The sequence below is a fragment of the Salvelinus alpinus genome, chromosome 14 (genome assembly GCF_045679555.1).
Source record: "Salvelinus alpinus chromosome 14, SLU_Salpinus.1, whole genome shotgun sequence".
NCBI lineage: Eukaryota > Metazoa > Chordata > Actinopteri > Salmoniformes > Salmonidae > Salvelinus > Salvelinus alpinus.
This window is the reverse complement of record NC_092099.1, coordinates 49,508,559-49,521,430: the sequence shown is the minus strand read 5'-3', so window position 1 is coordinate 49,521,430 and position 12,872 is coordinate 49,508,559. Positions and strand designations below refer to the sequence as shown.

The following is a 12,872-nucleotide window of genomic DNA, read 5'->3' as shown; positions in this document are numbered from 1 at the left end:
AATGGAGTGAATGATAAAGTGTACATACTGTTCAGCAATGTTCCCTCAAAATGTTTTCATCACTGAGAAAATGGCAGGTCTGCTGGGTGCAAACTTGAGCGATGTGAACATTTACTGTGAACACTGAGGCTGTACAATAGCAGCCAATGTGTGGTGTTCAATGTTGGCCTACAATCCATGACTTGTGAAAAAAAACATGCAGGTCTTGATATTAACCTGAAAATGTTGTTGTGCTGTTTGATGCAAGAAACCACTTTACTAAATAAAATGCATCATTATTCCCACACCCTTATTGCAGAGAATCAGACAAAGTATGCTACCCTTTGCCTATTGGCTACTTAGCTTATTCAAGCCTATCTCAAGATACAACACCGCCCCTTTAAGATAAAAAAATAAGCTCTTTACCTGACTTGCTTTTCAAAGATGTCTAGAAATGTACATGTTTTGTGCTCTGGTAGGTAACAATCACTCCCCATTGCTGACTACAAATGATCTATAACTGGACTAATAACACACTAACTAGTAAAGGAAATGAACAACATGTGCACATGTGGCTACATGCAGCTCTCACTTTGATCTGAAAACAAGCACATCTTGGTTAGGTTGCACCAGTCTGTGTAGAGTAGGGGCTGAGTCCTGTGTCAATGCAATTGAATCCTACTCCGATGCGTTCTGCTTACAACAAAATCTCTTGCATAGTTGGTTTTGCATACTAAGTCTTGCATAGTTTGTTTTGTTTCGGTGTGTTGCAATGAAAGTAGCTAATATTGCGTTGATTCGATCACAATTCCCACAGTAAAGGGAAACGTTGATCGTGTTACCTAAGGGGGAAAACTCTAGAAAGTTGAGTGAAGTTCCATCTCGTGCTTCTCTATTTCTTCTCCTCGGCGTTCCCGGGAGAGCTGCGCGCTTAGAGGGAACATTGCTATTCAGTGTCATCTTGATGTTCTTAGAGGATATTATGCAACCTAAAGTTTATAACTCTGATGTTGTTTTGCTCTGGGCCGATACGTGGAGATAGTGGAGGAGTCTCTCTCTCTCTCTCTCTCTCTCTCTCTCTCTCTCTCTCTCTCTCTCTCTCTCTCTCTCTCTCTCTCTCTCTCTCTCTCTCTCTCTCTCTCTCTCTCTCTCTCTCTCTCTCTCTCTCTCTCTCTCTCTCTCTCTCTCTCTCTCTCTCTCTCTCTCTCTCTCTCTCTCTCTCTCTCTCTCTTTCTCTCTTTCTTTCTCTCGCTCCCCCTTCTTTCTCTCTCCCCTCTTTCCCCTCTCTCTTGGGTGAAGGACTGATTATTGGCATGATGGGGGATAATTGAGTAGTGGGTTGGTGTGGTGTGGGGTGGCATGTGTGAAGGGTTGTGTCCGTGTATGTGTGAAGGGATGTGAGTGTGTGTGCGTTTGTGTTTGTGTGTGGTGGAGCGAGTGAAAATACGACGACACATGACTTAGTGGCAGATCTGATCTTGTGATAGCTTCTGTCTGGACTGCCAGCCCTGGCTGGTTTGGCCTTTAGCCTGTGGAATTCCCCCACTTAGGACCAGGGGATTTCAGGGATAAGAGAGAAAGTGAGAGAGAGAGAGAGAGAGAGAGAGAGAGAGAGAGAGAGAGAGAGAGAGAGAGAGAGAGAGAGAGGGAGAGAAAGAAAAAGGGGAGAGAAAGAGAAAGAAAGAGGGGAGAGAAAGAGAGAGAGAGAGAGGGAGCGAGAGCGAGAGAGAGAGAGAGACCCACATCACCTCACTGTTCAACAGCGACCTCTTTTGACTCGACAGATAGAAAGCTGTAGATAAGCCTGCTACCTTTAAGAAACCACTTGGTGTACTGTAAGAGTAAATGATACAGTATAAATACTGTTCAGCGTCATCGTAACGTTCTAAGAGGATTTATTCACCGCCTCCAAATTCAACCTACATTTCTAACTCTGATGTTTTGCTCTGGGCTCATACCTCGGTGCCAAGTGACCATGTGGAAATATGGCTATTGATTTCACCTCTGTTGTTTTCCAGATAGTGGAGGAGTTTCAACGTAGCATACCACAGCTCACTCCTCTCTCTCAATTCAATGTTCAATTTAAGTGCTTTATTGGCATGGGAAACATATGTTAACATTGTGAATCTCTCGCTCTCTCTGAATGAAAAGTAGTTTAGTGCTTAACTGAGCGGCCTTGAGGACAACGTTTCTAGAGGCAAATAAAAGCATATGAAGTATAAACAGGATCAATGTTAACACACCAAGGGACCTGATGAATGTGTTACTATGTGAAACCCAGGCTAGCCTGCATATGTCACTGGTTACACAGTTCTGACACAAATACTATTCATCTAGATCTAGAGATTTTCAATGCAGTCCATATTTTCACTCTTCTTGACCTTAAAAAATGAAGGTGACTGAGACCTGACTGCAAGTGCATGCCTTGCAAATATGCTTTAAATATGCTTTAAAAAGGAGCTGACACTAAAATGTATGTGCTGATGACAAACAAAAGCAGCCCCAGCTGGCCTGTATACTCACTGATGGCCTCCACAAACAGCTCAAAGAATGGGAAGGGAAACAGCGGCTCTGGCAGTTCCCGAAAAAACATCTTGAGCGCCCCGGTGACAACGTGGATGTCCTCCCATTGGCTGTCGTCCAGGTTAAATACCACCTCTGGGACATCACCAGGAAGAGATGGGGAGAGAGAGAGGGGGTGTGGAGAGAGAGAGAGAGAGAGAGAGGGGGTGTGGAGAGAGAGAGAGAGAGAGAGAGAGAGAGAGAGAGAGAGAGAGAGAGAGAGAGAGAGAGAGAGAGAGAGAGAGAGAGAGAGAGAGAAGGAACAGGAGCGGTGAGAAAGAGAAGGAGAGAAAGCGAGAGAGAGAGAGAGAGCGAGAGAGAGAATGTGCAAGAGAGAAAGGGAACAGGAGAGGGGAGAGAGAAGGAACAACACAGCTTTAATTGGGCTAATTAGAGAGGGCTAATTACTGTGCTAATGTTTACCTGCTAACAGCGGCGCTCACTAACAGGCTCCCAGCTACCCAGAGGTTTGATGAAGCAGCATGTGTCTCTGTTTTAGACTGACAGACACCTTCTGCTGAAATTAGTTATTTCTGAAAACCCTGGGTAGTGACAGAGACATCAGGTGGATACCTGATTCAGAGGCACCAGGCTCAATATGTCACAGGAGGGCAGCAGTAGGCCTATGATCCAAAGCCAAGATGACAGGGCCTGAAGCTCTGAAGACAGTGGAATGGTCACATTATGGTGTATGTTGAAACCGGAAATAAGCCGTCATTAATTTCAGGCAACCCTGTCACATGATCAGAATATAGAGCCATGGGATCTTTTAATAGAGATAATAATCTTAGAAATATTTCATTCATGTTTTGAAATTAGGCCTATGTACTTGATTTGTCAAGATGCTCTTAATCTTCCCTTCATTCTTTTGGACTGTTGGACTGTTGGACAGTCAGACTCATAGAAAATGACAAAGGTATTTCTCTCTTTCTCTGGACAGTTTTAGGTATTCACTAGCAGAAAGTCCAGACTTTCAATTAGCCAGCCTCTCCAGTGTGTCCACTTGACACATCTGAGTGGATTGTTAATCAGCCCACGTTTGCCTTGTACAAAGACCCACTAGAAAAAGTGAACCTGCTGCGTTCTATATGGTCCTGAAGGACATAGTAGCCTACTACATGGTCGATGCTCCCAACCCACTCTCACTTGAGCTTGTACTGTACTGGCTCTGTAGAACAACGGGGGTTGGGAACACATTCAGGAGACATGGAATGAGTGGGACAGAATGTAGGCACATGGTGTCACTGTGTCAGAATGCTCAGAATGTGCAGAATGTTGGTGATGTCACTCTTCCCACAATGTCGCGCGTCACAAACCACTTCTTTAATCTGTAGGACTGCAGGGCACAATAAAAACATAATGGTGTGTCTAAAGAAGAAGGTTCCTAGCTTTCTTCAAGACAGAAAAATACATTCCAGAATGATACATTAGTTTAAAGGTCAACCTTTTCTTCCTTCTCAGAGCTCTGGACAACAACAGACAAACGTTCTCTTGTTGGTTTGATGGAGAAATCCCCCATCAGCCCCTCACAAGGAGACCTTGGATAATTCAGATGAAGTAGGTAGACGTGTTTCACTGGAGGCACAGATCTGACTTGAAGTCTCATGAGGGATGCTTCGTTATCCTTCCGTTTACTCTGAAAGATCCCATTCTTAAGGTATTTGGGAATCTTTTTTTGCATTTGCAAAAGACAGTCTTGTGATCTCTTACTCATTCAACAAGAATATGTCTCTGCAGTTATTCATAGTTTAGCTGTAAAGTAGAATTACTCAGTAATTACTCAGAATTATCCATGATTTCAGCAGAACACAGTCGTGGTTGTATACATTTTATCACAAAGAACACCTCAATCCAATCCTGTGTGTTCATTGTATGATATCCAGCAGAAACGGAACTGTATGAAGTTAATTACTATTAATACATAATAGCGACAGCAAAACTATATTAGTTTACTGGGAATGTGGCCGTAATACAAACAATTTAACATACAAACAATCACAAGTGAATCAAACAACAGAACATACCTTGGTCAACCAAGAATCAAGTGAATTAAACAACAGAACATACCTTGGTCAACCAAGAATCAAGTGAATTAAACAACAGAACATACCTTGGTCAACCAAGAATCAAGTGAATTAAACAGAACATACCTTGGTCAACCAAGAATCAAGTGAATTAAACAGAACATACCTTGGTCAACCAAGAATCAAGTGAATTAAACAGAACATACCTTGGTCAACCAAGAATCAAGTGAATTAAACAGAACATACCTTGGTCAACCAAGAATCAAGTGAATTAAACAGAACATACCTTGGTCAACCAAGAATCAAGTGAATTAAACAACAGAACATACCTTGGTCAACCAAGAATCAAGTGAATTAAACAGAACATACCTTGGTCAACCAAGAATCGTAACTTCTGGATGGTGGCAAGATTACCACTCACTCTGTAGATGCCATCAGCCTCTAAACCTGGTGGATACAAGATAGACACAAGCCTGTGACATACTACACACTTTGACAAGACTAAGCTTAATTTGGACTTAGATTAACAAAATTGACCAATTTAGAAAGACATTCTGGGTTTTTCGATAGATCATTTTAACATTCACTGAAGTGGAATGGATAGTTCACATCATGCCTAGATAGAGGCTTTGACTTGGACGCAATACAACTCTGTAATGCAAAATCGCCAGCACAATTTGAGTCACACTGCCGCTGCCTAGAGGTAGCCGGGGCGACACGTTCCTCTGGTCTTTTCTGTCAGTTGCTCTAATGAATGTCCGTCCACATTGCTGAGCATTTGACAGTGGAAGGCGATATACTGTACCGCTGTCACTGGTGGGGTAACTGGAAGATATGGTTGATTTGAAAAAGTAAAGCAGACGTACAAGGTTTCATTCTTTGCAAGGCGTTCTTGTATAATGTCATGGCTATTTTCTGCAGCTCAAATGTTAAGATGTCCAGATGAATTTGACCCCAGCGTGTTGGGCCCTTTGTTTACATACAAGGCAGTCAGAAGCTGTTTGCTTGTACTTTTCCTGCTGTATCCAGAGCCTGGCCAAATGTTGCTTGCTTGTGTGTGTGCAGGGCTGGCCCTTGCCATTCTGCAGCCATAGGTGAGACCAAAAACTGCTGCCCCCACAAAACTGGAATTGTCCCAGTAAGCAAAATGACATATAAAATACATATTTTCCAGACGTTGAAGTTAGGTTCATTGTAGGTTCTGAATGAAGGGTGAAAAGGTATTTTACGAATGTTTAAAATACATACACTGCTCAAAAAAATAAAGGGAACACTTAAACAACACAATGTAACTCCAAGTCAATCACACTTCTGTGAAATCAAACTGTCCACTTAGGAAGCAACACTGATTGACAATACATTTCACATGATTTTGTGCAAATGGAATAGACAACAGGTGGAAATTATAGGCAATTAGCAAGACATCCCCAATAAAGGAGTGGTTCTGCAGGTGGTGACCACAGACCACTTCTCAGTTCCTATGCTTCCTGGCTGATGTTTTGGTCACTTTTGAATGCTGGTGGTGCTTTCACTCTAGTGGTAGCATGAGACGGAGTCTACAACCCACACAAGTGGCTCAGGTAGTGCAGCTCATCCAGGATGGCACATCAATGCGAGCTGTGGCAAGAAGGTTTGCTGTGTCTGTCAGCGTAGTGTCCAGAGCATGGAGGTGCTACCAGGAGACAGGCCAGTACATCAGGAGACGTGGAGGAGGCCGTAGGAGGGCAACAACCCAGCAGCAGGACCGCTACCTCCGCCTTTGTGCAAGAAGGAGCAGGAGGAGCACTGCCAGAGCCCTGCAAAATGACCTCCAGCAGGCCACAAATGTGCATGTGTCTGCTCAAACGGTCAGAAACAGACTCCATGAGGGTGGTATGAGGGCCCGACGTCCACAGGTGGGGGTTGTGCTTACAGCCCAACACCGTGCAGGACGTTTGGCATTTGCCAGAGAACACCAAGATTGGCAAATTTACCACTGGCGCCCTGTGCTCTTCACAGATGAAAGCAGGTTCATACTGAGCACATGTGACAGACGTGACAGTCTGGAGACACCGTGGAGAATGTTCTGCTGCCTGCAACATCCTCCAGCATGACCGGTTTGGCGGTGAGTCAGTCATGGTGTGGGGTGGCATTTCTTTGGGGGGCCGCACAGCCCTCCATGGGCTCGCCAAAGGTAGCCTGACTGCCATTAGGTACTGAGATGAGATCCTCAGACCCCTTGTGAGACCATATGCTGGTGCGGTTGGCCCTGGGTTCCTCCTAATGCAAGACAATGCTAGACCTCATGTGGCTGGAACTCAGCAGTTCCTGCAAGAGGAAGGCATTGATGCTATGGACTGGCCCGCCCGTTCCCCAGACCTGAATCCAATTGAGCACATCTGGGACATCATGTCTCGCTCCATCCACCAACGCCACGTTGCACCACAGACTGTCCAGGAGTTGGCGGATGCTTTAGTCCAGGTCTGGGAGGAGATCCCTCAGGAGACCATCCGCCACCTCATCAGGAGCATGCCCAGGCGTTGTAGGGAGGTCATACAGGCACGTGGAGGCCACACACACTACTGAGCCTCATTTTGACTTGTTTTAAGGACATTACATCAAAGTTGGATCAGCCTGTAGTGTGGTTTTCCACTTTAATTTTGAGTATGACTCCAAATCCAGACCTCCATGGGTTGATAAATTTGATTTCCATTGATAATTTTTGTGTGATTTTGTTGTCAGCACATTCAACTATGTAAAGAAAAAAGTATTTAATAAGAATATTTCATTCATTCAGATCTAGGATGTGTTATTTTAGTGTTCCCTTTATTTTTTTGAGCAGTGTATTTTCCAGGACATTGGATAGCCATCTTTTCCTTGAACTTGAAAAATGTTTTTTTTATCCGGACAAAGAAATCAGGTTCAATTTTGGTTCTCAATATAATGATTTTCCTGACAATGAAAATATGTATTTTCCGGATGTTGAAATCAGGCAAATGTTTGGTTCTGAATGAAAGTTAAAATATGTAATTTAAGATGTCTATCTTTGGGCCAAATCAAGGCTGGTCCGGGCAAAATGTGAACCAAACATAGATGTCTATGATTGGTTCAGAGTTGGTCCGGACCGGACCAAAAACCGATGTCTGTGGATGTGGAAATTAAGGCCGTTCCAGAACTGCACCAAAAAAAAGACACCCAAAAGGCGTCACCATTGGTCCGTTCTTACTGAGGTCTAGCCTACAGTATTGTCTGAAATTGAATTTTGTGAATGCCAATCTATTTGGTAAGCCTACCTTTTGTAAAACACCAAAAAAACTATGTCCGGACAGGACAAAAAAAAGATGTCCAAAAGACGTCAGCTCTGCTTACTGGGGTGTAACCTACCAAGTCAGCCCGCAATGGAATTGTATTAATGCCCATCCATGTGTTAAGCCCACTGTTTGTAAAACAGGCCGTTGCATTGGCTTTATTAGTACTGATTCCAGTGACTAATCAATTTGTCTATTTAAGCTCTGAATATCAGCTACCCAACATTATCCGGAGTTATCCTGAGCCTATTTGCAATGTGTTCACACAGCGGGAAATGCAGAAGCAATTTATCTTTCGCTATGATCAGCTTGTCAAAAATGTATGGATATAAAATTGAAACCACTGATCATGACAATGGGGTGGAACTCATGGACAAGTTGTGAATGTCCATTCCATATTGACCTGTCCTGTTTTTAGGATATGTTGTTTGTTAACATGACAGCAAATGTTTTATTCGATTGAGAGCCATTTAGGTCAGGCTACTTGATCGGAGAAACCTGCATGATGTTGTCATACAATTTATCTCCAGTCTGTAGGCTACAGAAAAGGCCACATACTCGTTCTACTATGTCCTATGTCTGCTACATGATTGATGTTAAATTATTTTGTTGGAAAGATGCGTCTCTCCAACAGCACCCTGTAGAGCTGGCTGAGAATGGACAAGCAAAATATTTTGCGCCCCTCACCTTTGACAAAGTGGCCGCTGCTTATCAAAGGGTGGCATCAGCACTCACCTAAAAAGATAATTATGCCACTGGTTGAGAGGAATTGTCATTGTTTTGGGGCAGAATTAAGTGAGGCTTGATATGTTGTTGTTGGAGGTGCGTCTTGGTCAGTGTAGCTCAGAAAACGGCGCCCTCGTCAATCTTCCACCATAGGCAGTCGCCTAATCATGCCTACTGAGCGGGCCGTCCGTGTGTGTGTGTCTGAGTATGTGTGTGTGTAAATAGTTAAATTATTTCCCATACACAAAGTACTTACTTTCAACATATTTTTCAGAAAAGTACATACCTCTTTTTTCAACGGCCTCCACACACTGCCTGACGAAATTTGGCACAGTGGTCCCTTCCCGCTCACAAAGTGCCAACAAGGGACACCCAAACACTCGATCTGTGAAGAAAAAACACATGGTTTATTCAGGAAAAAACACCATTCCCCAGACCCACTGAATTAAAGCTACAGTGTAAAAAGTATTGAAATTAGCGATAACATCAAAGAGAACAGCTTCTGCATTTAACTGTGCTGAACTGTGTTTTTTCAGATCTTAAATGCACAACGGAGGAACTTGGTGGAACGGTAGAGTATCTGTTTAATAGTCCATTTCCATTCGCACCTGAAACATCTCATTACTACTGTCCATTGATCATCGTCATTAGGTTGAGGGATAGGTCATTAATTCATAGCATTGACTCTTGACTCTTACTGCCCTTGTTCTCCTCTGATGGCTGTTTCCAGAACAGTGTTGATAACAGTACATAGGTTCCACGGCTACACTGGTAAAGGATAATCAATCTAATGGTTAACCACACACAGCATTTAATTGCTAAGTAAAACATTTTCCCATGAACCCTGATTCTCCCAGGCAGCTCTTCTCCAATCAGACGGAGAGGGGGACCACATTATCTTTGCTCCAATCAGACGGAGAGGGGGACCACATTCTCTTTGCTCCAATCAAAGGGAGAGGGGGACCACATTATCTTTGCTCCAATCAAAGGGAGAGGGGGATCACATTAGCTTTGCTCCAATCAGAGGGAGAGGGGGACCACATTATCTTTGCTCCAATCAGAGGGAGAGGGTGACCACATTATCTTTGCTCCAATCAGAGGGAGAGGGGGACCACATTATCTTTGCTCCAATCAGAGGGAGAGGGGGACCACATTATCTTGCCTTACGAACATTTTTTCTATTGTGTTATTGACTGTACGTTTGTTTATTCCATGTGTAACTCTGTGTTGTTTTTTGTGTCGCACTGCTTTGCTTTATCTTGGCCAGGTCGCAGTTGTAAATGAGAACTTGTTCTCAACTAGCTTACCTGGTTAAATAAAGGTGAAATAAATCAAATAAATAAATAATTCCCATTGGTTCATTACTCTGCTTTTGTCCATTCAAATATACTGAGAAGTCCCTCACTTAACCTGTCCCTACAGGCAATATACTCAGGCTTTTGTGGTCACTAACTTTGGTCAGTTCATCTCCAGTAGACGCCATATAGGGTTAGCAAAGCATACCTCATCAAACATAGACTGGTATTCAAACTGACTGTGCACAGAGGTACACTCGTTCACTCATCAACTGGCTTATGTTACTGTATGAGTCCTCTGGAACAGTGCTGTCTCTCTAGCACTGGGCAACATCAAAGATAACTCTCTGTTGTTTATACACTGGAGGGAAGGGGAGGGAAGGGTTCAACAAATACACTGCGATGACTGCGAGCAAGGCACCTTTGTATACAAAATCTACTTCCCAGCGCTCAGCGGATAAGCATGGGAAATGACAAGGGGGAGGGGAAGGGGGCCAGAGCAATGGAGCAAAATTACCACTCCTAAAGGAATTCAAATAACTCTCGCGTTGCATGGATTTAATTTGCATTCTGAAGTACGATAGGAAAGAGGGGGAGGGAGGGAAGGGGGCCTGATTTGAGGAAACACTCTCTGAAGTGTCGTTCTCTTCAACCCTGACAAAAAGGACAGTCTGAGGGGCACCTGTCCCAAGTATTTAATTTATTCCGTCAATAATGTCCTCTCCCTTTGATCAAGCGTTTGTCCCATGGACACCACATTTAAGGGTCTCCTTGAATCTGGGAGAAATTCCAAATACTGTTACCTTCTTCTAAGGATTGCAAATGTGTTTAAATAATGCCTTAATGGTGTATTATCCTTCAACCGTGGGCTCAATAAATTAGTTCCCCCTGAGAGAAATGGATTATGTGGTTATGTGATTTATGTAGATTGGTGTGTTGTTGTTTAATTTTGAAATAATATCCATTCAGTATAATTTTATCAATCTCTGTTGTACGGGGAGAAGAGACCTTTTCAAATCAGTGTAATAACTCTAATAATAATAAAATCTTCACTAGTTATTCTATAGTTATAAATTATTATCAAATAAATTGTGACATCACATCGGGGAATGCACAGCTACAGATCAGTCTCCTCTTTCTGATTGAAGGGTAGTCCAAATTGAAAGAAGGTAGTCAAAATGTGCAATACATTTTGAAAGATTTATGTTCCTCACAACATGTGTTGTGTGGTGGAAAATAATCAACGTATCCTGGCAGAATACTCTGATACCTTTGATGATGCCTTTCTCCTGTAGAGTTTTCATAGAGGGCCGTCTTGTGATGAACTTTTTGAGTCTGTTCTTCACCCCATTTTTATCAGCACTGTCCGACATGCTGTAGTTGAGCTTGGAAGACTTGAACACTTCTCAGGAACACACAGAGAAAGAGACACACGGTTAAATTAAGTGAAAGGGAAAGCTATGATGTTATGTTTGTCTTTAGAAAGGCTCAGTAGGCTTATATAGGCTTTTACATAGGCCCAGTAGGCTTTTATAGGCTCAGTAGGCTTTTAAAAATCCACCTTTCCAGAAACAAGTCTCTCACCGTTGCCGCTTGCTATAGACCACCTTCTGCCCCCAGCTGTGCCCTGGACACCATATGTGAATTGATTGCCCCCCATCTATCTTCTGAGCTCGTGCTGCTAGGTGACCTAAACTGGGACATGCTGGGACATGCAGGTACAACCCCAAATCCGTAAATACGGGCACCCTCATAGATATGATCCTAACCAACGTGTCCTCCAAATACACCTCTGCTGTCTTCAACCAGGATCTCAGCGATCACTGCCTCATTGCCTGCATCCGTAATGGGTCTGCGACCAAACGACCTCCACTCATCACTGTCAAACGCTCCCTAAAACACTTCAGCGAGCAGGCCTTTCTAATCGACCTGGCCCGGGTATCTTGGAAGGATATTGACCTCATTCCGTCAGTAGAGGATGCCTGGTTATTCTTTAAAAGTGCATTCCTCACCATCTTAAATAAGAATGGCCCATTCAAAAAATGTATAACCAGGAACAGATATAGCCCTTGGTTCACTCCAGACCTGACTGCCCTTGACCAGCACAAAAACATCCTGTGGCGTACTGCATTAGCATCAAATAGCCCCCGCGATATGCAACTTTTCAGGGAAGTTAGGAACCAATATACACAGGCAGTTAGGAAAGAAAAGGCTAGCTCTTTCAAACAGAAATGTGCATCCTGTAGCACAAACTCCAAAAAGTTCTGGGACATTGTAAAGTCCATGGAGAATAAGAGCACCTCCTTCCAGCTGCCCACTGCTCTGAGGATAGGAAACACTGTTACCACCGATAAATCCATTATAATTGAGAATTTCAATAAGCATTTTTCTACGGCTGGCCATGCTTTCCACCTGGCTGCCCCTACCACGGTCAACAGCCCTGCACCCCCCACAGCAACACGCCCAAGCCTTCCCCATTTCTCCTTCACCCAAATCCAGATAGCTGACGTTCTGAAAGAGCTGCAAAATCTGGACCCCCACAAATCAGCCAGGCTAGACAATCTGGACCCTCTCCTTCTAAAATTATCAGCCGAAATTGTTGCAACCCCTGTTACTAGCCTGTTCAACCTCTCTTTTGTATCGTCTGAGATCCCCAAAGATTGGAAAGCTGCCGTGGTCATCCCCCTCTTCAAACGGGGGAGACACTCTAGACCCAAACTGCTAAAGACCTATATCTATTCTACCCTGCCTTTCTAAGGTCTTCGAAAGTCAAGTTAACAAACAGATCACCGACCATTTCGAATCCCACCGTACCTTCTCCGCTATGCAATCTGGTTTCCGAGCTGGTAATGAGTGCACCTCAGCCACGCTCAAGGTCCTAAACGATATCATAACTGCCATCGATAAGAGACAATACTATGCAGCTGTATTCATCGACCTGGCCAAGGCTTTCGACTGTCGATCACCACATTCTTATCGGCAGACTCAACAGCCTTGGT

At 43.6% G+C, this 12,872-nt stretch overlaps 1 protein-coding gene across 8 annotated transcripts in view; it reads right to left on the bottom strand.

Annotated features, from left to right (window-relative positions):
• LOC139539012 (rho GTPase-activating protein 15-like) overlaps positions 1-12,872 on the bottom strand; it is a 157,654-nt gene that overhangs the window by 18,201 nt on the left and 126,581 nt on the right. For 6 of the 8 annotated variants that reach the window (XM_071341672.1, XM_071341670.1, XM_071341676.1 and 3 more), the window contains 4 exons: positions 11,144-11,278; positions 8,865-8,963; positions 4,935-5,012; positions 2,503-2,637 (listed from right to left, as the gene is read on the bottom strand). In XM_071341672.1, the coding sequence (XP_071197773.1) occupies positions 2,503-2,637; positions 4,935-5,012; positions 8,865-8,963; positions 11,144-11,278 (447 nt within the window). The remainder of the gene's footprint in view (positions 1-2,502; positions 2,638-4,934; positions 5,013-8,864; positions 8,964-11,143; positions 11,279-12,872) is intronic. The other 2 variants (XM_071341671.1, XM_071341675.1) reach the window with 1 other exon arrangement.